The sequence below is a fragment of the Schistocerca serialis genome, chromosome 9 (genome assembly GCF_023864345.2).
Source record: "Schistocerca serialis cubense isolate TAMUIC-IGC-003099 chromosome 9, iqSchSeri2.2, whole genome shotgun sequence".
Classification (NCBI taxonomy): domain Eukaryota; kingdom Metazoa; phylum Arthropoda; class Insecta; order Orthoptera; family Acrididae; genus Schistocerca; species Schistocerca serialis.
Genome location: NC_064646.1, coordinates 343,185,330 through 343,212,103, shown reverse-complemented (window position 1 = coordinate 343,212,103; position 26,774 = coordinate 343,185,330). Strand labels below are relative to the sequence as shown.

Genomic DNA, 26,774 nt, shown 5'->3' with positions numbered 1-26,774 from the left:
AAATTATAAACATGTAAAAATAGCACTGTTGTTTCTTTTAGATGTTTGTAATTTGTTGCAGTGCAGCAGATTGAGAGACTCTGAAGGTGGCTATTGAGTAGTCAAACCCATGATCTTGTTCAAAAGTGTTTGTGAAGAAGATTGTTATGAAAATTGTTTTTGGGTGGTGTACTTTTATAACCGTTCTCTAGCTGGCCATTTTATGTAAGATTTTACTGAACCATAACATTATACAGGTTTCAGGTACGAAAAGGTCAGTCAACATAAACTTAATGAGTAAAAAATAAATTTAATCCCTTTGAACCTTTCCATGTGCAAATAACAAGTATTAAATTCCGATGGAATTATTTCAAATAAGGGTCGAGACATGCAGCACCCCAGATCTGAACTACGTCGATCTGGCTGATCGACAAATGAAGACTAATGTGCTTCAAAAGTACCTCATAGAAAGTTGTACTGTGTGTTTCAACACCTCGTGTAGACGTAGAATGTCTAGACATCAGCCTTTCCGTAGCATGACAGTAAGAGAGAGCTCATACCATCAATTCAGGATGAGATACTTGTGAGAAGACTACTGAAACTTAGAAAGACCTAGAAGTAGCAATACTTCACATCAGATATTCGCCACATTTCTACTGCTTGCAAGTCTCTCTAACTTTGTTGACAGTTCCAACAAAATTGGTAACATGGTAGATCTGCTTTTTATGTAATTAGAAAATTATAATTTTTCTGTAATTAAAAATGAACCTCAAGCCAAGACAATAGAAAATATTAGGTTTTAATCACCTGCACCGTTAAACAGACTACACAGAATCTGAATAAACTGATTTTTTATTTATTTTCCCTGAACTTTTAATTCCTTTATCAATATTTTTCTTAAGGCACACACATTGGTCAATAGCACGCTAATGTACCTGCCATTTAATACATGGTATGTCAAAATCTATCTCAAGCAGAAAATTGGACATAATTTGGATCGGTCCTTGTATCCCTAAAATTGCCGGTTGATAGTGAAGGAGCAGTGCAATCCAACTGTGACAACAGTGATCAGAACGGGTACCTAAATGGGTATGACCAAAATTAGAAAGATGTGAAGTAATTTTCTTTGAAAAAACCAAGAAACAACATTAATAATAGACAAAAATGAAGTATTCCATATCAGTCATTAGGAACAGCTGTACTGTATGAGCCATGGACATTACCATTGGTCAGGTGGCTCATGTGACTCAGTGGTACAGATAGCTGTGCCATCAGTGCATCCACCATAGAGAGATATCTGTTGACAGGCCAGACAAACTGGTGGGTTGCAGCAGCCTTTCCACTAATTGGAGGGGCAACAGTCTGCACGATAGACAAATCAGGCCTTGTAGAACACCTGAAAGCAAGGGAAAGTACACCCATAAATTTTCTGCAGGCATGCAGCTCTATTGTATGGTTAAATGGTGGCGGCATCCTCTAGGCTGAGTCTGCTCAGGAAGGTGTCATCATAAGGAGAAACAAAACCAGCATTCTACATGTCGGTGCAAGGAATGTTAGATCCCTTAATTGGCTAGGTGGGTTAGATAATTTAAAGAGTGAAATGGATAGTTTGAAGTTAGATATTGTGAGTGGGAACCAGTGAAGTTCGGCGGCAGGAGGAACAGGACTTCTAATCAGATGAAATACTCAGTTGTAAATACAAAATGTGACAGGGTAATGCAGGAGTAGGTTTAATAATGAATAAGAAAATAGGAATGTGGGTAAGCTATGAACAGTATAGTAATGCATTATCGTAGCCAAAAATCAAACAGTGGAAAATCCAGGGTGGAATGTAACAATATTATGAGAAGGAAAGTTGCCACTCACTATACAGGGTGTCTCACTTAACTTTGCCTCCTCAAATATATCTGGAACAACAATAGGTATTCAAAAACGGTTTTCACCAGCATGAACGTAAGGCAGGGGCTTAGGAAACCCATATGCATTCAATAGCAAGAAAAATCACAAATGGTGGCATTGGTTGCATCACAATACGTCAATTATATCCCAAGAAATTGCGCAGTGAAGTTGACACTTGAAATAAATTAAGCACACAGCTAGCACACGTCCTGAGACTCAAGCGTGCACCTCACACTGCCGGTAATCTTGATGTGATTGACGTACTATGTCAGTGGAGTGTTAATGTGTAGTGTGGCATTGTATGACAACACATCATTGACACATATTTCATTTATGGCATTCCTAAAGGGGGATAGTTTATCCCCTTCTTGAGCTGTACCTTACTTGAACCAGTCAACCGCTTACAATGTGTCAAATAATTTGGTATAAAAGTGATGGATGTCCTGTGCATAATGTTTATTGTTGCAAAATGACAACTAGAGGTACAATTAGTGGTAACACACTTTGTTTCACGTTTCTAACCCCCTAAAATTCTGAAATATGTGGTTCGTAAAGGGTAGTAACGATGTCACAGTTTCTGACGTAAAGCACCGCGTGTAGTACTGTGCTCAGAGCAGGGGTTGCCTGCACTGGCGCCTATATCCTGCCGTAAACGTACCAAATATCATCGTGGCATGCTCTACCTGCTAAACTGCTCTCATACTGTAACGTAATTCACATACGTTGCCACATTAAAACCTGTTTCCTTGTGGCTTGTTACATTTGCCATCATCTAGTCGATTGCTGGACTTCAGTAATGAAGAAAAACTAGATATTATTTTAATTTATGGGGAATGTCACAGAAATGCAACTGCAGCTGTGACACTGTATGCTGATTGCTACCCAGATCGGCGGTGTCCATCACGTCGAACCATTGGCAACATCTGCAAGATACTCACAGAAACAGGATGCTGGGCTTCTACAAAACATCAACGCACAACGCCAGCAACTGGCAATGGAAACGGAGTTGTTGCTTTGGTTGCTGTAGTGCCCAATCCTAAGGTGGGTGTAAGAGAAATTGCACAAGGTGTAGGAATAAGCCACAGTAGTGTGAGCAGAATCTTGCATCGGCATTGGTTTCATCCTTTCCAGATCTCACTGCACCAAGAACTGTTTGGGAATGACTTTGAAACCCGCATTGCATGCTGTCATTTTGCGCTTCAGCAGTTGAGAGGTAATCCAGTATTCCTAAGAAATACGTTGTTTACGGATGAGGCTTCAGTTAGAAATCATGGTACTGTGAATATACGGAACATGCACTACCGGTCCGTGCAAAATCCCCACTGGATTCGCAAAGTTGCTCATCAGCGACAATGGAGTGTCAATGTTTGATGCGGTATGATTGCTAAATGTATTGTAGGTCCCTATTTTTACCGTAGAACATTGAATGAAAAGTGATACGCATCATTTCTTCAACGCACACTAGCACTCCTCACAGAGGATCTAGGATTGGAAACTTGTCTATCAGTGTGGTTACAACATGATGGATGTCCCGCAAACAATGCAGAAGTTGCCAGAGATGTTCTAGATGCGATATTTCCAAATGGATGGATGGGGCAGGGAGGTACTGTGCAATGACCAGCACGGTTCCCCGACTTGACACCATTAGACTTCTTTCTCTGGGGTGCAGTGAGACACCGTGTGTATCAAGAACCCCCAATGACGGTAAAGGATATGCAACATCGTATTACTGCGGCATGTGCGGCAATATCTGTAGAAATTCTACAATCTGTGCAACACATATGCATTACCCATATGCAAACATGTATTGATGCAAACAGAGGGCACTTCAAACATATGTTGACGTGATACAGTTTCACTGGTCTGGATGTGGGTGTATTTTCTATGCTGGATGTAATCCAGTTTCTGTGGGTGACAGAGCACTAGTAAATGTGTTTAGCAAAGTGTATTCAAGTGTGTTATCTCTAATTGTAGTTCTAGTTGTAATTTTGTTAGAATAAACATACATTTACAGTTTGAAAAACGTAACTTTGCGTTGGACGGTTACTTGTTTATTTTTGTGGATTGTGCATACCTTCCCATTGTGTGAGTCCCTTACACAGGCAGCATGAGGTGCATGCTTAAGTCTCAGGACGTGTGCTAGCTGTGCGCTTCATTTATTTCAAGCGTCAACTTCGCTTCGGCATTTCTAGGGATGTAACTGATGTATTGCGATGCAACCAATGCCATGATTTTTGTGATTTTTCATGCTCTTGATTACATACGAAACAATAGCGGGTGTCCATTTAAAAATACACAAGTTTGTGTTGAAAATAGTATTTGTTTAGGTTTTAAAATTTCGCACAGTATTTGGTTTCTTAAGCCCCTGCTATACGTTCATGCTGGTGAAAACCGTTTCTGAATATCTATTGTTGTTCCAGAGATAGTTGAGGTGGCAGTGTTAGGTGAGACACCCTGTATAGCGGAGGTGCTGAGTCGCAGATAGGCACAACAAAAAGACTCTCGCAATTTCATAATTAAAGCTTTCAGCCATCTTTGGTGAGCATGTGCTTGACGACCAGGGGGCCCCAGCCCTCACAGCACCACTTCTCTTCCTATGTTGCTTGTCTCCTCTTCTCCTGTCCGTTTTCCCCTCTCTTGGGGAGATATCTCATGCCTCCATGGGCTCTTGCAGCTCATTTGCGTTGGTTTGCTTGTAGGAATATTGTCTCTTGTACTGTTCTTTCCCTGTACCGCCTTTTTCTTGCACTGCTCTTTTCTTGTACTGCCCTTTCCCTGTACTGCTCTTTCCTCGTTTCGCTCTTTCCTCGTTTCGCTCTTTCCCTGTTCAGTTTTTTCCCTGTCCCGCTCTTTCCATGTTCCTTTCTTTCCTTGTTCTGCTCTGTTTTTCCTCCAGTGCGGCATTTGAGGCCATTCTTTCTTTCTTCCTTTCCTTCTTATCTTTCCTTCTCCTCCCTGTGTGTGCCTGATGACCACCCATGTGTTTGATGAATAGCAAGAGACTGGGTAATGGGTAATTCCCAGTCCCGGGTTGGCATGTAGGGCCCACACATACCCTCCGGTACAGGCCAGGCCCGGGCAGGGGTGATTGCATGAGTTGTTACCTTCCTCCTCTGCTGATTGGTTCCTCCGTCTGTCGTTCGGGAGGTGTGACCGAAGGTGACGACAATCACCTAAGATTGGGGGGCTCCCCTTTGGAGGACCCTTGGCTGGAAGGAGCGTGCCATCGGAGATGCTGGCAACCATGGGGGACTTCTTCCCAATGACTGATTTTCCTTCTCTTTCTCCAAGTGTTTCACATGAAAGAAAGTGGAATGAGGCTCCTGCCTCAATGTCTCTTCCTGTTGCGCCTCAATATCTAGTAGTCTCACGTTTAGACGAAAACCAGACTTTTGCTACTGTTAACCCCTTTGTGATACAGAAAGGTGTGGATGGCATCACCGGTCCTGTGAAGTCATGCTCTCGTCTCTGCAGTGGAACTCTGCTTTTGGAAATTGATTGTGCTCTCCAGGCCCAGAAACTACTCAAGGCCCAATATGCTATAAAAGTGGAGGCTCACAGGGCACTTAACTCGCCCCACGGTGTTATCTGCACCAAGCTTTTGGATGGCTTGACGGAGGACGAAATAACTATCAATCGGATCAGGACGTTACTGCTATTCATAGGGTTATGAAGAAGGAAGCTGCGTGATCTGGTGCCGAATCGCACGTTGTTCTTGACTTTCGATCGGTTAACGCTTCCTACCAAGATAAAGGCAGGCTTTGAAGCCATCTCTGTGCGCCCTTACATTCCCAATCCATTTAGATGTTATAAATGCCACCAGTTCAGTCATACCAGCACGTCATGTAAAAACCAGCCAAATGTGTCACTTGTAGCAGGGATGCACACGAGGGTGCTTGACCACCTCCTACCCCCTGCTGCGTCAATTGTAATGGAGAATATGCTGCTTCTTGTCATTTGTGTCCCGACTCTGAAGAAGAGTGAGCTGTTCAGGAGATAAGGGTGAAGGTAAAGGTACCTATTCCTGTTGCCTGGAAACTGTTGGAAAGCCGTGAACCAAATGTCCCTTCACCTGGAAGCTACAGCACAGTGTTGGCCTCTCCCCGTCCCACAAAAAACATGGCTACGCAGACTTGTGACTTACAGTTCAGTTCAATGGTGGCAAAGTCACCTTGCCTTAAAGCTGACACTCCTTCTCCCGCATCCTGGGCTGTAGATTCTGCTACCTGCTCTTCGCCCTCACCGGCGAAGCCAGCGAACTGTCAATTCAAAAAGGATTATTCCCGGGAAGATTTCTTACATACCTTGAGTTCGCAGCTGTCTGGCTCTTCTGCAAATCGCCAAAAGTCAAAACCATCATCCAAAGGCAAACAGTCGTTCCCCTCTCTAACTCGTCGGGCCTCTTTGATTTGTCGGTCCTTTTCATTGACCGACACTGGGGAAGCTCCGTTGATACCGCTGAGTTGATGGACGAAGATCCTCCACCTGTGGATTCCAGTGGCTGTCCTCCCCTCGATGGCTCGCCCTAAGCGGCCATCGAGGTGAGTATTTCTTATTCATTCTCCAGTGTTCCTAACTTTTATGGTCCTTTTACAATGGAATATCTGTGGCCTTCAGTCTTAACAGGGCGGACCTCCAGCTGCTCCTGCGGTCACAATGTCCGCTCGTAGTCTTGTCTCCAAGAAACCAAGCTACGTCCTCAAGACCATTTTGCTCTTTCCCATTTTACTTCGCCACGGATGGACCTTCCCCTTATGGTGGGGATTCCTGCTCATAGTGGGGTCATGCTGCTTCTATGAGATGATGTTTGTCATCGTCCTATCCCCTTTCACACACACCTGCAAGCAGTTGCTGCCTGTGTCTTCCTTTCCGAATTTACCTTTTTCCTCTGCACCATTAATATCCCTTCGTATTCTGCTGTCACCAGGGCGGACCTGACGCAGCTTGTTGCTCAGCTTCCTCCATCCTTTCTGCTCCTCGGTGACACCAATGCCCATCATCCTCTTTGGGGCTTCCCTGTTGCCTGCCTGAAAGGTTCTCTTATGGCGGATCTTCTTAATCATCTTAATCTTGTGTGCCTTAACACCAGCGAAGTCACATTTCTCTCTGATTCCACGCACACTTATTGCCACTTAGACCTCTCGATCTGCTCTGCCCAGCTCACTCGACGTCTCGAGTGGTGTGCTCCTTCCGATACTTACTCGAGTGACCACTTCCCTTGTGTGACTCGCCTGTACAGTCCTACCCCACCACACCGGCCCGTTCATTGGAAATTCTCTCTTGCTGACTGGAGTCTCTATTTTTCCTTGGCAGTCTTTGACGACCGGCCGTTTCCCAGCTGTGATCAGGTCGAGAACCTCGTGCACGTTATTCTCTCGGCTGCTGAATCCTCTATCGCTCATACTAAAACTTCTCCCCATCGGGTCCCGGTCACTTGGTGGACTGTGGAGTGCGGCGATGCGATTAGTGCTCGATGACGTGTGCTTCGTGTCTTTCACCGTCATCTGACATTAACAAACTGCATCTGCTACAAGCACCTACGTGCGCAGTGCCATCGCACTATCAAGGAAAGCAAGAAAGCATGCTCACCAGCTCATTCTACAGTTTTACTCCATCATTTCCTGTTTGGGGTGGCCTGCACTGGCTTTCCGGGACTACTGCCTACTCCCCGATGACTGGTCTGACTGTGGCAGGAAACGTCGTCATCAACCCTGTAGATGTTTCTAACGCTTTGGGCCGGTACTTTGCGGAGGTTTCAAGTTCCACCCACTACCATCCTACCTTCCTTCCTTGGAAATAGGCGGAGGAGGCTCGTGCAATCTCTTTTCTCTCTTTCAATCGAGAATGCTGCAATACTCCTTTTACTATGAGGGAGCTCGAGCGTGCTCTCCCCTCATCCACATCTTCTGCTCCTGGGCCCAATACAATCTATGTCCTCACGCTGCAGAATTTTCTTCTTACGGGAAAACACTTTCTCCTCGATACCTACAACCTCATTTGGACTGACGGTGTGTTTCCCATGCTACTATTGTTCCCCTACCTAAGCCTGGTAAAGATAAATCTCTTCCTTCCAGCTATCGTCCAATTTCCCTTACCATAAGCGTTTGTAAGGTGATGGAACGCATGATCAATAGTCGATTAGTGTGGTGGCTGGAGTCACACCATCTTCTCACCAATGCTCAGTGTGAATTTCGAAAGCGCCGCTCAGTGGTTGATCATCTCTTCGCCCTGTCGACGTACATCATGAATAATTTTCTGCAGAAGCGTCAAACAGTGGACGTGTTCTTTGATTTTGAGAAAGCCTATGATACCTGTTGGCGGACAGGCATTCTATGCACACATGAGGCGTTCGCGGTTGTCTTTCCACTTTCATCCGGGAATTTTTAACAGACCAAGTTTCCTGGGTGTGTGTGGGTTCCTCCTCATCCCACACTTTTTTTACAGCAGAGCAGGGTGCATGAGGGCTTCGTACTGAGTGTTGCCCTCTTCGTCATAGTCATCAACCCAATTATGGACTGGCTTCCAGCTGGCGTTTCCGACTTTCTTTTTGTTGACGACTTTGCTATTTATTGCAGCTCCCAGTGGACGTGTCTCCTGCAACGCTGTCAACAACATTGTCTGGACTGTTCTATTCGTGGAGTCTCACAAATGGTTTCTGCTACAAAATCAGTTTGCGTCAACTTCTGGCAGTACAAGGCATTTCTTCCTCCGTCCTTACGACTGGGCCAAAATGCTCTCCCACTCATGGACGCAACAAATTTCCTAGGGCTTACGATCAATAGGTAACTCAGTTGGTCTCCTCATGTGTCCTACCTGGCTGCACGCTGCACCCGGTCCCTCAGTGTCCTTCGTCTAATGAGTGGTACCTCTTGGGGAGCTGGCCGGACTGTCCTTCTTTGCCTCTATCGATCTCTTGTCCGCTCCAAGTGGGGTTATGGATGCATTGTCTACTCCTCTGCACAGCCGTCTGTCTTATGCCATCTAAATACAGTCCACCATTTGGGGATCCGTCTCGTCACTGGTGCCTTCCGTATTAGCCCAGTTGAGAGTCTATACGCAGAAACCAGTGAACTACCACTGTCATACCGGCGTGACATCCTACTTAGTAGGTATGCGTGTCAGCTTTCTTCCATGCCAGGCCACTCAACCTAGATGACATTCTTGACCGCCAATACAAGATGTACGTTTCTTCTCTGCGGCCTCCCGGCATCCGCTTTCATCACCTGCTTCAGCAGCTGCAGTTCACACTTTCTGCCACTTTCCAAATGGGTGAGAGCCCTTCACCACCTTGGCTTCAGGCACAGGTTTGTGTTCATTTTGACCTCAGCTCGTTCACGAAGGATTCAACTCCCGAGCTGACCTATCGCTGCAAATTTCTCGAACTTCGCTCACAACTTGCTGATAGCATATTTTTGTACACTGATGGTTCCAAGTCCGCCCACAGTGTTGGCTGTTGTCAGGGACGATAAGTTTCAATACAGGCTTCTTGACCAGTGCACAATTTTTACCGCAGAGCTTTTTGCCCTCTATCAGGCTGTTCACTACATCCGGAGGCACCAGGTCACTCACTGTGTGATCTGCTCTGACTCCCTCAGTGCCCTTCAGAGTATGGATGATCCAGATCCAGTCCACCCCATCGTTTGACGGATCCAGGACTGCCTCCACTTGTTCCCAGATGGGGGAGCCCAAGTGATATTCATGTGCGTTCCTGGCCATGTTTGTGCGCCTGGGAATGACGCTGCTGATGCTGCAGCCAAGGCAGTCCATTTGGGTCAGCTTGCCTCTTACTCTGTTCCCTCACAAGATATTCGTAAATTTTTCTATTTGTGTATCACATCACTTTGGCATGACAATTGGTGCTCCCTTCATGGGAACAAACTCGGAGAAGTCAAACCTTTCCCAACAGCCTTGTCGACTTCCTCCTGGCCGTCTCGCTGTGAGGAAGTAATGTCAGCTCGGTGGCAAATAGGACACTGCCGCTTTAGTCACCACCACTTGTTGAGTGGCGACCCTGCACCCAGCTGACCTTTCTGTAGCCAGCCATTATCAGTCAGACATTTCCTGATCCTCTGCCCCTATTTTAGCCACTTATGCTGCCGCCTGCTTTGCCGGACCTTTTAGTGGATGACTTGTGAGCTGTGGCTCTTGTTTTAAGTTTTTTAAAAAGCAGTAATATGTCAAAAGAGATTTGATTTTACCTGGTGACTCCGGTGTCTTGTCAACATCTTTTGGATACTCCTCCGTAACGTCTTGACGTTTTATGTTTGTTTTTTCTTCCTTTCTGCGTTGCATCTCGAAACGGTTTTTTTTACCCTCATGGTCCCAGCATTCTACGGTTCTATACTAGGTGCTTATGACCTGAGATGTTTTGCGCCCAATAAAAGATTGCAGTCTCAAGTGACTCAGTCTCAGCGACTCGGCATCTCTGCTATATGGTGAGTAGCAACTTTCCTTCACATAATATTACTATCGTAGCCAAGATAGCCACGAAGTCCACCCCTACCACAGTAGGACAAGCTCTGCATATCGTGAAGAGGTTGATGAAATGTATGATGAGATAAAATTATTCAGGCAGTTAAGGGAGACAAAAATTATCGTGAAGAGATTGATGAAATGTATGATGAGATAAAATTATTCAGACAGTTAAGGGAGACAAAAATTTAATTGTGATGGGGGACTGGAATTCAATGGTAGGAAAAGGAAGACAAGGAAGAATAGTAGGTGAACATGGACTGGGGGCAAAGGGATGAAAGAGGAGGTCACCTTGTAGAATTTTGCACAGAGCATAATTTAATCATTGCTAAAACTTTATTTAAGAATCATGAAAGAAGATTGGATACGTGGAAGAGATCTGGAGACTCCAGAATGTTTCAGATTGATTATACAGGGTGATTCAAAAGAATATTTATCAACTGATATGGCACATTGGACGTGCAACAAGGATTAAAAATCACCATAGGAACCGTGGATCATAAAGGCCATCTGGGGCTACTAAATGGAATTGCATTATTTAGTTACATGTTACAAATTGATGACAACAACAGGAGATGCTCAAAGTTTTGAGTTTTGTCCAGATGCATTGAGACATGCCTGACATCAGTGCTGTGTTGAACGGCTCACCCTCTCTAAGATACATGGTGTACCCTGAAGACATCCTGCCAAGTAGGTCCTCCAGTGATGTAACAGGTATTTCACACACAAGGCCCTTCAAATACCCTCACAGCAAAAAATCAATTGGTGACAACCAGATGATTGTGGTGGTCAAGTGACATGTTCACTGTGACCAATTCAGCGGCTGTGAAGGTTGTCCTCACTTGTCTACTGAAATGAGTGGGGCTCTTTCATTCTGAAATTGAATACGGCAATGAACAAACATGGCAACATCATTCAGCGTGTCCAGCAGAACCTCTCAGAGGAATATGAGATACATGTGGGAACATAATTCAGCATTTCTGGCAGAAACTTTTGCGGGAAATAAGATATGTGCAACCATCAAATAAGGCCCAATGAAACAGTCTCTGACGATGCCTGTCTATACTTTAAGGGTAAATTTGCATTGTGAGGCATGTATATGTCTAGCTTGTGGGTTCACATCCGCCCATATATACAGGTTGTGAACGTTCATCACACCCTCGATCGAGAACACAGCTTCATTGGTGGAGAGGATGCTCACTGTGAAGCCTCGGTCATGTGACTATGGCACACTCTTATTGCGTTTGCGAGCCCTGGTTCTTGTGTGATTGCTGATGCTTCTTGTATACCTGATGTGCCATATCAGTTTGTAAATGTTTTTTTGAATCACCCTGCATAATTGTAAGACTGAGATTTTGCAACCAGATTTTAAACTGTAAGACATTTCCAGCAACCAATGCGGAATCTGCCTACAATTTATTGTTTACAAACTCTTGATTAAAACTGAAGAATTTCAAAATGAAAGTAGAAAATTAAGAAGATGGGGCCTGGATATGTTGAAAGAATGAGGGGTTGTTGAGAGTTTCAGAGGGAGCATTAGGGAATGATTGACTAGAACAGGGCAAAGGAATGGGTAGCTATGAGAGATGAAATAGTGAAGGCAGCAAAGAATCAAATAGGTAAAAAGATGTGGCCTAGTAGAAATCCTTGGCTATCACAGCAGATATTGAATGTAATTGACGAAAGGAGAAACTATGAAAAAGTAGCAAATGAACCAAGCAAAAGGGAATACAAACATGTAAAAAGTGAGATTGACAGGAAGTGCAAAATGGCTAAGCAGGAGTGGCTGGAGGACAAATGTAAGGCTATAGAAGCATTGTGTATTTTACTAGTGGACGGATATGTACTGTCTACAGGAAAATTAAAGCAACTTTAGAGAAAAGAGAAGCAGCTATATGAATATAAAGAGCTCATATGGAAAACCAGTACTAAGCAAAGAAGGTAAAGGTGGCAGGTGGAAGGTGTATATAGAGAGGGTCTATACAAAGGAGATGAACTTGAAGACAGTATTATAGAAAGGGAAGAGACTTAGATGGAGATGAGATTGGAGGTGTGATACTGCGAAGAGAATTTGACAAAGAACTGAAGGACCTCAGTTAAAACAAGGACACTAGAGTAGATGACATTCTGCCAGAAATACTAATAACCTTGGGAAAGCTAGCCATGTCAAAACTATTCTGTCTGGTGTGCAAGATGTATGAGACAGCCGAAATCTCCTCAGACATCAAGAAGAATGTAATAATTACAATTCCAAAGACTGCAGGTTCTACAGGTATAAATATTAGCGAACACTTAGTTACATAAGTAATGGATAATTCAGTACAGAAGAATGGGAAAACTGGTAGAAACTGACATTGGAGAAAGTCAATTTGGATCCAAGAGAAAATTAGGAACATACAAGGCAGTACTGACTGTATGACTTCTCTTAGAAGATAGGTTAAGAAAAGGCAAACCAATGTTTATAGCATATGTAGGCTTGTAGCAAGTTTTTGACAGTGTTGACTAGAATATTGTCTTTGAGTTTCTGAAGGTAGCAGTGATTAAACACTGGGAGTGAAAGGCCATTTACAACTTGTACAATAACCAGACAAGAATTATAAGAGATGAGAGGGCACGAAAGGGAAGCAGTGGTTGAGAAGCGCGAGAGGCAGGATTGTAGCCTCATTAGATTTTTTATCTATCCAATGAAATTATTTTATCAAAATTTGATTGTTTTTGTTGTTATATACATTGAGCAAGCAATAAAAGGTACCAACAAAAATTTTGGAGTAGGCATTAAAATTCAGGGAGAAGAAACAAAAACTGTGAGGTTTGCTGATGACATTGTAATTCTGTCACAGACAGCAAAGGACTTGGAAGAGCAGTTAAACGGAATGGATGGTGTCTTTAAAGGACGGTATAAGATGAGCAAAAGCAAAACAAGTATAATGGGATGTAGTCAAATTAAATCAGGTGATGCTAAGAGAATTAAATTAGGAAATGAGATACTTAAAGTAGTAGATGAGTTTTGTTATTTGGGCAGCAAAATAACTGACTATGGCCAAAGTAGAGAGGATATAAAATGAAGACTGGCAATGGCAAGAAATGTATTTCTGAAGAAAAGAAATTTGTTAACATTGAGTACATATTTAAATGTTAGGAAGTCTTAACTGAAAGTATTTGTCTAGAGAGTAGCCATGTGTGAAGTGAAACATTTATGATAAATAACTTAGGCAAGAAGAGAATAGAAACTTTCGAAATGTGGTGCTACAGAATAATGCTGAAGATTAGATGGGTGTGTCACATAACTAATGAGGAGGTACTAAGTAGAATTGGAAAGGAAAGAAATTTGCGACTCAACTTGACTAAAGGAAAGTATCTATTGATAGAACACATTTTGATACATCAAGGGAGCACCAATTTACTATTGGAGGGGAGTGTTGGAGGTAAAAGTCCTAGAGGGAGACCAAGAGATGAATGCAGTAACCAGATTCAGAGAGATGTAGCTTGCAGTAGTTATTCGGAGATAAAGAGGCTGGCACAGGATGTAGTAGTGTGGAGACCTGCATCTCTGGACTGAAGACTATAGCAGAAACACTGGCTGTCTGGGTGAGAAAGTCAAGTGGCTGTCTAGTAACAGACTCCTGTGTCAACAGTTCAAAAGGAGGTGCCACTCTTAAAAGTATTCAGATTCCTGTTCCAAGAATTTCAGTTCAATCACTGAATAGAAAGAACACATACTGTGCTGTCATGTTATTCATATCTCAGGCTGTACAAACAAAAACAAAAATCCTGATAAAACTGTAGCAAATAAAAGGCTCTCATTACTACATCAGATCTAGGCGCTTCAGTCTGGAAACGGGTGGCCGCTATCGCAGGTTCGAATCCTGCCTCAGGCATGGATGTGGGTGGTGTCTTTAGGTTAGTTAGGTTTAAGTAGTTCTAAGTTCTAGGGGACTGATGACTTCAGATGTTAAGTCCCATAGTGCTCAGAGCCATTTGAACCATTTTTACTATATCAGAATTTAAGTTGATATGTTAATACGGACAGACAAAGACAGGAGTAAACTACTGGAAATAATGCATGCTGTTTTTTTTTTTTTTTTTTAAGTAACTGCACTGTAGTAACATTGCAAGTATTAGGTGACAAATTTAGTGAACTATGACATAAAGATAAAGACAGTGTGACATGGAAGTTTCGGTCAGTCCAGCAGAAGGGGTTGGGGAGACTACTCATGATAAGTGGGTAATCTGGTTTTATGTCCTGGTCTGATACAAATTTCCATGTCATTATCGGATAGCAGATCTGTATCTAAAACAGCTGATGTCAAGAAATTCACAGCCAGTGAACTACTTTTGAAATATTTCATGTCTGTTGTCTCAGACATGCATTTATGAATTGTAGTGAAACTGAAGCAAGTCTGATGGAAATACATAATGTGGGCCTTTCTGAAAAATTTTCCATTGCACTGAGAAGGTAAGAGACTTCTGTAGTAAAATTTACAGTAGATCTGTATTTTCAAATTTTGTTTCAAATCCACCTGCCTATCCCCTTCCCTGCTGCCAGTCCAGCTTTACACAGTATTCTATTCTGCCAACATACCCACTAGTCTTTTTCCCCTCCTCTACTCCCTCCCCCCTGCCTGCTCTTCATACCTCCTGACTGCATCCAGCAACCTGACCCTGTTCCCACCATGCCCCTGCACATTCCCCCAAGCAGCACTGCATCTTCCCCCATTCCTACCCTGCCATCCAACCCCTTCCGTGCCCCATGCTGCCTCCTTACCCAACAACCCACACTAGATTGCTGTTCCCATTATGCACAGTCGCAGTTCACCATATGACTGCAGTGGCCAGAGACAGTGGTCATGGGAATATGATCTGTTTTTGTGTGAACGTATGTCTGTTTTCTGTTTTGTAAGAAGGCCTTTCTGGCAAAAGGTTTAATGTATAGCAGTCTTTTCTTTGTACCTGTCTGCAACTGGATATGTCCTCTTTATGGTGAACAGCAGTGTATTCTTTTCATAATATTGTCATTATAACGTGTATTAGTGACATACACAACTTTCTCTCTAGTTTTGTTGCTGTCAGGCAGATACCAGTAGCAGAATATTGTGTCTTGCCGTACCTCACTCAGAGATACAAATAAAATGTGTATCATAATTTGCCTCACTGCAGAATAAATGCCATTCATTGGCAGCATATGTATTAACTAAAGCTGTATGAAGTTCTGCAGATGTGAAAACTCGAAACCCTCCTCATTTTTAGTTTGTCACAAGGAACATCTTAACTCATCAGTAAGGGTGGGTAGACCATGAAGCAGTTTAATGCTGCAGCAATTGCTTGGTAAAAATCTTGGTCATACTGGATTGCTGCCGTGCTTGACTCGCGTCATATCATAGTGAAAGATCACAGTTATTATCAATGGAGCATACAAATAACCAACAAAATTAACAGGGTGCACGTGGTTCCTGCAAATGCTACCAGGACTAAGACAAATTTCCAAGCAGAAATGTGTTGTGACCTGGACAACTGTGAGGCTACAGGTATTAGTTTTATGGGTAGCATTGTCTTTGTGAACGAAATACAGTGTTGTCACTATCAGTTGTAGTCCAGAAGATTGTCCATTCCATGACACAATGCAAGTTCCCCACAGCAAAAAAAAGTTTCAGATATGATAGAATGTGAATTTGCATTGTGGTATGTTATAAGCATGAAGAGATTGTTTTTAGATTCCTGGAGCATATAAAAACAGAGCTGTATAGCACTTTCTATATCATGAGAGAAAAATTTTTGGTAGACTGCCCTACTACATCCATCACATTATTTGAATTTGACTTCTCCAGACTTCCACCTCTTTGGTCTTGTGAAAGACATACTATATAACAAAATTTTTCAGTTTTGCTGTCCTGCTGCAAGAAACTGATTGTCCTCTGTCCATTCAGAATTTTACGAGCACAACATACGGACACCAGTTTACTGGTGGATAAAGTATTCAACAAATGTACACGGACTAGACATTTATTTAGTGTAGAAAAGGTATCACATACATTCTATCTGACCATTTTACAGATTAAAAACTGTATGAAAATACCATATTTATGGTCTTTTCCTCTTTATCATATTTATGGTCTTCATGTGTAATAAAGTTACATTTGTTTGATGACACAACCTGTGAGATGATGACTGTGTGAGATGGTGCAGTGGATAGGACATTTGGCTTGCATTTGGGAGGACAACAGTTCAAATCTCTGTCCAACCATCCAGGTTTAGGTTTCCCATGGTTTCCTTAAATCGCTTAAAGGTAAATGCCTGGATGATTCCTTTGAAATTGTGTGACTGATTTCCTTTCCCATCCTTCACAAATCTAAGCTTGTGCTCCATCTCTAATGATCTTGTTGATGGGACATTACACACTAATCTTCCTTGCTTTCAGTATAATGATTTATGCTGCACACATTTGTGTGTTGCCAATAAATATAATCCACTTCATACTTCTGTGTTACAGGCCTTCCATAATGGAAACAGAAGATCCTTCGGAGCTTGGGGACTGGTTGAAGCAGCGAGTGTTGGGAAGCGGTGGGTTTGGTGTTGTAACATTATGGAAGAATAAACAGACGGGTGAAACAATAGGTACGGCAACAGAAATCATGTCAGATATCACTGTCAAATTTTTGTGAAGACCAATGCTATTGATACCTTGTCATCACAGATTAAGACATTGTGTGTGTTAACAGCCTTGAAGAAATGTCGTTCAGGTACTGACAGTATCATGACACCAAAACATAAAGAAAGATGGACAAAAGAAGTGGAAATAATGCAGCGACTTTCACATCCCAATGTTGTCAAGGCAATTCAAGTTCCATGGGAACTTTCTATTCTTCGCTCTGAGCTGCCATTGTTGTGTATGGAATTCTGCTCAAAAGGTGACCTTAGACAGGTTAGCAGTATAGATAATTTACAAAAATCTTAAGACATTAGTAATGTTAATAATTTGGCATGACCATAGAAACTGAGGTTGCATGCAATGAAAATAGTGCTTATTTTAATACATAATTATTCTAGCTTTCTTTTGCATTATCATTAGATTACATTAATTTTATCTATTTCTATTCTATTCTATTTTATCTATTTCTTTAATACATCTACACCAATTGCAAGATTAATATTGATATTCTGCAAAACAGCAGAACCGTTGATCTGATTAGGAGTAGGATTGTCCAATCAACTTGTGATTCCTGAAAGTCCATATCCTAGTACAGATGGGCTGCATGTACACAAGATAAGGTGCATTTGTATGCACTTGTTGAATATAACCAATGGATTTGTATTCACAGTACTGCCAACAGGATTTTAAGCACTAACAATAAAAATCAAAAATAAGCTAGCAAGGAAGAACAAGACCTTTTTTCTGCCCTGCTCTGCGTAGGTAGAAACACAGTGTATGGTTACTCAACCCCGTGGTAATGAGGAGACAGGCAGACCAAACCAGATGATTGTGGTGGTCATCACAAGATGAATTAATAACTAACACAAGTTTGGAGTGTAACAGAGTTGAGTTAGCATACACCACGATCTAGGGAAAAAGTCAAAATCACAAAATGTTAATCAGGCAAGATCAAAATACTCTCTGCCAGTGGCGCGTATGTAAGACTTCAGTGACTAGCACGAGACTGGCCACAGTTGCTGGCAGGAATTCAGTGACTCATGTGCACTAACACTAAACTAGAAATATATACAAAGAGCTCATTCTCTTTTCATGGCAACAGGACTGTTAAACAACTACAACAGTGGTGAAAATTATTAGGCCAGTTTTATTTTTTAAACTCAACATTCTGTTTTGCAAAATTTATTTCAGCTAATTGTTGTGCATCATTATTCAATTATTATATTTAGTGTTACAAATGCGCAGTACTGTACTTTATGGACTATGTAACACTCTTTTTTCTTAGAAAAATTGTTTCCAAAATTCAGGTATGTCATATACTCAGAATTAATGTAAAAATGTCCAATGTTTTATTTAAAATTCCCAGCAGTCTTAAAAATGGTCTTATATTCGACACCATAGGAAACCTATGTCTATGTTGCAACATTGGGGTCAACTGGCAGCAGCAGTGCACCAATTCAATGAACATGAGTTATGGGGATTCACAAGCTTGTTAACACTGTCTCCTTCTGACCTGCCATCACAAACCCAGAATACTTACTAGCCTATAATGCGTCATTGCAGTCTTTGGTGCCAGTGAACTTGAACTGAAAGTGATTTTTATTGTAACAGTACAATATTTTTGTTAGTAGCTAGTTTCATAATGGAAAAAAATAAAAGGTATTCATATTATGTGGGCTGGAAATTGAAAGTAATATCATATTCGGAAGAACATTGAAACAGAGCAGCTGTGTGGCATTTCGGCCCTCCACCAACAGAAAAACACCATTCATGACTGGTACAGTAGTGATTCGAGGACACCATCCAAATGCCATTGGAATTAATACAAATATGATTCAAATTCATGCTTGTAAGTTAGCGCTGCAGTGGAACTTAAGACTTCAGGGGTGGAGTTGGTTGGTGCTACAGGTTTATGAAGCGTCATGGACTTAGCATGCAAACCAAAATCACATTATCTCAGAAAATGCCACAAGAGTACGAAGAGAAAACATTATCTTTCCATTGCTTTATTATCAACATTAAAAGAAAACCGGTGTGGAACTAAGCCGTATGGTGAATATGAATGAAATTCCTGTGACGTTTTGTGCGCCGAGTAACAGAACTCTTGCTATTAAAGGTGCTAAAACTATAGGATGCACTACACTGTTGTTTTTCATGTTGTGCTGATTGTAGTACAATTAATTCAGTGATTATTTTCAAGTGCAAAACAATGCCAAGACCTACCGAATACCACCAGGCGGTGGTGGTAACGTATGAGGCTGGGTGGATGAGGTTGGTGTGAAATTATCGGTAAACAATGTAGGAGAGAAGGTAAGCTGCTTTATTGAAGAAGTAGTCTCATCTTGTGCTAGATAAGTTTAATAGTCATTTGAAAAATTTTGTGAAAGAGAAATTGAGACAGGAAAATACAGAGCTTGTTGTTATTCTGGTTTGGACTTACTTCATAATTGCAACCTATTCATGTCTTGATAAATAAACCACTTAAAGTGTGTATGAGAGAGGAACGGCACAAATGGATGATGGATGGAACGCAGCATGAATTCATACCAAAGGGAGTTTTAAAAAACTTACAATGAAACGAGTGTGTCGGTGGATAAAGGAGTCGTAGTCTAGAGTGACAGAAGACATTATTGTTAAATCATTCAAGAAGTGCGGCGTAAGTAACACTGTCGATGGTGGTGAAGACCGTCTTATATATGAAGAGAACAATGATGATGACGAAAAGGGAGGAAGAGGAAGAAGAAGAAGTAGTAGTTCAGATGATGATTTTCAGGGATTCTAAAGGTCAGTTCGGTTTCACAAACTGAGAATTTTTTTAGTCTGGCTTTGCAATCTAATAATGAAAATGATAAAAATGTTATTTTTTAAAATTTTGCTTAAAAATTAAGGTGTCTTGTAGTCTGTAAAATGTGGTACATTTCAACATTCATTTTATGTCCTGGACTTGAAAAATAAATAAATAAAACATTCATTTGCTGGCATCTGATTGTATATCTAGTTGACAGTGCTATTTACCATTTTTATGTTTATTAAAAATATAGGTTTTCGCTCTCTAACATGCAATGGCCTTTCAATGTGGCAATGCCATATTGGAACAAAAAAAGATACAACTCTTCACTGGTTGAGTAGGTGGTTTTCCCAAATTACAGTAGTGGCAGTGAGCTGGTATGACAGTTACTCTTGGCCAGTCTTGTGTGCTTTGCAGCTATTACAGTGACTGATTGACAGACTTTTTACTCAGACATGGGGATCATTGACTGAACAGCCCACAGATGTATTGCTGATCTGTAGTGTCCAGCGGGTTTGATATTTCCATGATCAGACATGTCACAGTCGTCATTAGATGTTCTGGCAAATTGACCTCCTACAGGCATCCAGGCAAGTTACGTCCCCTCCACCTGTATGCCTGTCCATACGAGGTCCTTGCCTGAGGACTACAGTTGTAATTAGAGCTGCTGTGCTGTAGACTAACATAAGGAAGTGTAGACTACAGTAGTTTTCCTGGTAGTTTTGATGAGTTGAAGTTGTACCCCCATTACCTGTGTTTTGGATGTGTTGCATACCTATTGGGCATTACCTCATAGTGATCGCTTTCTTTATATATGTGATCAGTGTCTTACTAGGTTTCCCTACAAACTGGAGGTGAGAAACTGTCAAGAAACTGAGTGATGGTATATAAAGGGCAGGGGGAATCTATGGAACATTTTTATTCTATGTGGTTACTCTCCTGTCTGTTAATTAAGAATAAACAGTATTTATAGCAAAACTGAAAATGTCATTGTTTAAGTCAGGTTTTATTTGAAAATTGTTGATTTATAACATGAAACAGAGGGATGTTGAAGTAAAAAATAAAGGGAACAATACAGATTTATCTTATAGTGCTAGAGAATGCAATTTCCTCAACAAAAACGTAAAATAAAAAAAAATTAAAGCAAAACAAAAATACATCAAACTTTGCACATAATTAGAGCTGTACATCATTCAGTAGTAGTCCTCTGTGTATTTTATACCCTTACAGAATATAGACTGCATTTTATAAGTAATAAAAATTAGTTTATCATGTAACTTCTGCACTTTTATGTAACCAACCCAACTACTTTTGCTTTTCTTTCTTTCCCCATTACGAATTCTACTGGTCATCATTCCATTTACTATGTTAAACAGTGGAAAATTCAGGATGGCCTTCATCCGAATTAGGCAAAACACACACACACACACACACACACACACACACACACACACACACAAAGAGTCTCTGGCTGCCGAGGCCATAATAAAAGCTGTCAGATTTAATTTGAGCACCAGCAGATTGTGAGCCCATTTCAGTGCACCTCCGCCTGTTTTAGGGACTTAAGTGCTCACATTGCGAAACCAGGTATAGCTTTTAGGTGGTTTAGAACGGTGCCATTTCTAATGAAAATGGTTTTAAAGTGTTTGTGGAAGACTTTTCTGTAAAAGTGGGTCAATAATACCCTTTTTGTGTTTTTAGAAAAATTATCATCTTTGTAATCAATCAATTTGACAACTATTGTAAAGCAGTATGAGAATGAAATTTTATATTTTAAGACCTTGTATTGCCAGTTATGACATACAATGTTTCAGATATGTTCCACAATTACTTACAGAGGTATAAAAAGCTAATCTTCACTTTTTTTTTTAAGCATCTACTTTTTTCAGGCAAATTTGCTTCCAGTTATCCACATACAAGTCACACAGGAAATAATTTTTTATTATTTTTCTTAAGAGCGTGCGAAAGTTGTGCAAAATGATATAGTTTTGTTTCTCTCAAGAAGATGTTGTTGGAGGTATTATGTCTCAAATTTGCCGAAAGCTTACAGGTAGATTGTTGATAGCTGCACTAAGGGGTCAAACAAATGACTGTACCTCTGGAAGTATTGCATTAATGATTGTGAAACTGCACCAGTGTTCATTGGAAACATGTGCAATTGTTCATACAAAATTTCATCAGTCTCCGTAATGGCCATGCAGGAACTTTTTTGAAATTAGACCACTTGGCGTGGAATGGCCCCCGAGAAATGTAGCTACATATATTTCATTGTTTTTGTCATCAGCAGAGCTAGATACAGATTTAAGAGGCAGCCAGGTAAAGAGTGCATAAAAAAAGGTAATTATGTTACTAAATGAAAGACAAGGCGAGGCAAGCCTCTATATGAGGATGCTACCTCAGCATCGGGACTTCTTGTGCGACAATCTTTGCTTAGTGTCTCTCTCCAGTAGTCTACTACTCCACTTTTCCATGCTGTTTTTGATTTGTATTTAGGTAAGTTACAGCTACAATTTATTCAACTTTAACAACAAACACCAGCTGCCTAAGATTGAGAGGTCCAATTAACTTTTATCAGTGAACCCAGTATGTGTAAATTACAATTGAGAAAATGTGCAAGTAATGGAACAATGTATCACCGCATGTGATTGTTGCATCTCAGAATTGGCACTAAAGTTAATAGCAATTTTGTAAATAATATGATCAATCACTATAAACAACACCACATGAAAGTCAAAACTAGGTTCACAGTGGGCCAGCAGTAAGCCAATCTTCTGAGTAGTGCTATATCTAAAGATAAATGCTCACCTATGTATGTGGTGCTGGGCTCCTTCATACCGTTTGGGCAACAGCAGGGTTGAAGGAGTTGTTTCTCAGACAGTGAAGCATGAAGAATTACTGTTAAAATTCAAAATGTGTGCAGTCCAGTATAAGTCAAGAAACGTATTAGTTCCTCCCACAACAACCTCTTTAACGATCATAACAGTGAAATTAGACAAATCTTGTCTTTTTTCCCCGCGTACCATCTATAAAGTGGGTAGATAAGGAGTAAAATTATAATGGTTTGCTGTCTGCCACAACCTACACACTCTTCCATGGATTGTAGAGTACTCATTTAGATGTCAACTAATAAGTTATTTCATGAGCTACACAGGTCAGTAGCAGTAACATCTAAAAAACTGCTGGAGTTTTGTTGATACAAAATTTTGGTAAGACTACAATAAAACTTGTATAGAAACTCAGTTCACTCTGTTTTGCTGCTCTTGGAATCATTGCAAAACTTTGTATCACAGAAGATGCCAGGATGGCATAATTTGTCTGTTTTCAGTCTGCTGTGACATACAGAATAATACAGGGTTATTGTAAATGATGGACCCATTTTCAAAACTTCGTATTTCCAAAATGATCAAGCTTTATGCCAATGAAGAGAGGAAGTTTCAAAGTTTTTTCATAATGTTTGATATCAGTTTAATAGACTTAACAATTTGTAATTAATTAGTTTTTAATTTAAAAATTAGAGATGTGATGTTATAAATGTTCACTGTGGCCACCGTTGGCTGCACTGCAACCATCGATACGGTAGCCAAACTCGTCCCACACACTTGAAAGCGTATCTGCTGTTACTGAGTGCACGGCAGCAGTGATCTGGTTCTGCAGATCATTCAGAGTGGTTGGTAGAGGCGGGATGTAAACAGCTTCATTCATGTAACCCCATAAGAAATAGTTGCAGGGCATGAGATCAGGAAATCTCAGTGACCAGAAGTGCAGAGCCAGGTCCTCAAGTCTCTTGCGACCGATCCTGTGCTGAGGAAGGGAGTCATTCAAACAGCTTTGTACATCACAATGCTAATGGGATGGAGCTCCATCCTGTTGGAAAATGAAATTTTCCATAACTTGAGGGTGCAGCCATTGTTCCAATATGTCTAGATACGTGATTCCCATTACAGTTCTTTCTGCAAAGAAACCTGGTCCATAAACCTTTATACGGGATATGGCACAGAACATGTTGATCTTCAGTGAGTCTCTTTTGTGTTGCAAAGGTGAATGTGGATTTTCCAAATCCCATATGTGAACATTGTGTCTGTTGAGGGGACTGATGACCTCAGAAGTTAAGTCCCATAGTGCTCAGAGGCAGCCATTTTTGTGTCTGTTGAGTTTTCCACTAAGGTGAAATGTTGCTTCATTGCTAAAAATTACACGCTGAGGAAATGCGTCAACCTCTATCTTTGCTAGCACATAACCACAAAATGTGAGACGCTTCTCTTTGTCATTGGGGTTGAAAGCATGCACGTATTGTAATCGGTAGGGCATGTACAGCAAACGCTCTCTCAGAACTCTCCATATAGTTGGTTGGGATGTTCCAAGTTCTCAACTGGCTCTATTGGTAAACTTACTGGAACAAAACTTTCTTGAATCCATCTGACATCATTCACTGATAAACGCGGTTGGCCTGTGCTTTTTCCTTTGCACACACTCCCAGTCTGTTTAAACTGCTTAAACCAATGCCTAATGTTTTTGCGAGTTGGTGGTTGAATACCAAATTTGGTATGAAATGCCCACTTCACTGCAATTTGCGACTCACTTTTCACAAACTTAAGAACGCAGAAAACCTTGTGCTCCATAGTCGCCATCTCACTCACAGCTAACAGTGAAATGGAATGACGGCCCTATTGTCACGTGAACTCTTCTGGCCACTTCTGAAACCATCACTGCCTGCCTGCCAAAACCTTTGAAATTTCCTCTTTTCATTGGTATAAAGCTTGTTCATTTTGGATTTGTACTTGAATACATACAAATTGTGGAAATTGGTCCATCATTTAGAATAACCCAGTATTTTCAAGTTCCATCACTTACTGCCCAAAATAAAGTTTTTTATTACAGAAGAGTAGCATTGCTCTTAAACTTCACAACTGATAGTGAGTGTACATCAGAAAGTTGCATGACAAAAATATATTTAAAGCAGAATTTAAAATATTATATATATATATATATATATATATATATATATATATATATATAGTTATAATAGAGGGAAACATTCCACGTAGGAAATATATATCTAAAAACAAAGATGATGTGACTTACCAAATGAAAGTGCTGGCAGGTCGACAGACACACAAACAAACACAAACATACACACAAAATTCTAGCTTTCGCAACCAACGGTTGCCTCGTCAGGAAAGAGGGAAGGAGAGGGAAAGATGAAAGGATTTGGGTTTTAAAGGAGAGGGTAAGGAGTCATTCCAATCCCGGGAGCGGAAAGACTTACCTTAGGGGGAAAAAAGGACGGGTATACACTCGCACACACACACATATCCATCCACACATATACAAACACAAGCAGACATATTTAAAGACAAAGAGTTTGGGCAGAGATGTCAGTCGAGGCAGAAGTGCAGAGGCAAAGATGTTGTTGAATGACAGGTGGGGTATGAGTGGCGGCAACTTGAAATTAGCGGAGATTGAGGCCTGGTGGATAACGGGAAGAGAGGATATATTGAAGAGCAAGTTCCCATCTCCGGAGTTCGGATAGGTTGGTGTTAGTGGGAAGTATCCAGATAACCCGGACGGTGTAACACTGTGCCAAGATGTGCTGGCCGTGCACCAAGGCATGTTTAGCCACAGGGTGATCCTCATTACCAACAAACACTGTCTGCCTGTGTCCATTCATGCGAATGGACAGTTTGTTGCTGGTCATTCCCACATAGAATGCGTCACAGTGTAGGCAGGTCAGTTGGTAGATCACGTGGGTGCTTTCACACGTGGCTCTGCCTTTGATCGTGTACACCTTCCGGGTTACAGGACTGGAGTAGGTGGTGGTGGGAGGGTGCATGGGACAGGTTTTACACCGGGGGCGGTTACAAGGGTAGGAGCCAGAGGGTAGGGAAGGTGGTTTGGGGATTTCATAGGGATGAACTAAGAGGTTACGAAGGTTAGGTGGACGGCGGAAAGACACTCTTGGTGGAGTGGGGAGGATTTCATGAAGGATGGATCTCATTTCTGGGCAGGATTTTAGGAAGTCGTATCCCTGCTGGAGAGCCACATTCAGAATCTGATCCAGTCCCGGAAAGTATCCTGTCACAAGTGGGGCACTTTTGTGGTTCTTCTGTGGGAGGTTCTGGGTTTGAGAGGATGAGGAAGTTGCTCTGGTTATTTGCTTCTGTACCAGGTCGGGAGGGTAGTTGCGGGATGCGAAAGCTGTTGTCAGGTTGTTGGTGTAATGCTTCAGGGATTCCGGACTGGAGCAGATTCGTTTGCCACGAAGACCTAGGCTGTAGGGAAGGGACCGTTTGATGTGGAATGGGTGGCAGCTGTCGTAATGGAGGTACTGTTGCTTGTTGGTGGGTTTGATGTGGACGGACGTGTGAAGTTGGCCATTGGACAGGTGGAGGTCAACATCAAGGAAAGTGGCATGGGATTTGGAGTAGGACCAGGTGAATCTGATGGAACCAAAGGAGTTGAGGTTGGAGAGGAAATTCTGGAGTTCTTCTTCACTGTGAGTCCAGATCATGAAGATGTCATCAATAAATCTGTACCAAACTTTGGGTTGGCAGGCCTGGGTAACCAAGAAGGCTTCCTCTAAGCGACCCATGAATAGGTTGGCGTACGAAGGGGCCATCCTGGTACCCATGGCTGTTCCCTTTAATTGCTGGTATGTCTGGCCTTCAAAAGTGAAGAAGTTGTGGGTCAGGATGAAGCTGGCTAAGGTAATGAGGAAAGAGGTTTTAGGTAGGGTGGCAGGTGATCGGCGTGAAAGGAAGTGCTCCATCGCAGCGAGGCCCTGGGCGTGCGGGATATTTGTGTATAAGGAAGTGGCATCAATGGTTACAAGGATGGTTTCTGGGGGTAACGGATTGGGTAAGGATTCCAGGCGTTCGAGAAAGTGGTTGGTGTCTTTGATGAAGGATGGGAGACTGCACGTAATGGGTTGAAGGTGTTGATCTACGTAGGCAGAGATACGTTCTGTGGGGGCTAGGTAACCAGCTACAATGG

At 41.7% G+C, this 26,774-nt stretch overlaps 1 protein-coding gene across 4 annotated transcripts in view; it reads left to right on the top strand.

Moving 5' to 3' along the window:
- Window positions 1-26,774, top strand: part of LOC126419922 (inhibitor of nuclear factor kappa-B kinase subunit alpha) — a 176,749-nt gene that overhangs the window by 2,863 nt on the left and 147,112 nt on the right. For all 4 annotated transcript variants that reach the window (XM_050087209.1, XM_050087207.1, XM_050087208.1 and 1 more), the window contains exons 2-3: window positions 16,838-16,962; window positions 17,067-17,269. In XM_050087209.1, the coding sequence (XP_049943166.1) occupies window positions 16,848-16,962; window positions 17,067-17,269 (318 nt within the window). In that variant the 5' untranslated portion in view covers window positions 16,838-16,847. The remainder of the gene's footprint in view (window positions 1-16,837; window positions 16,963-17,066; window positions 17,270-26,774) is intronic.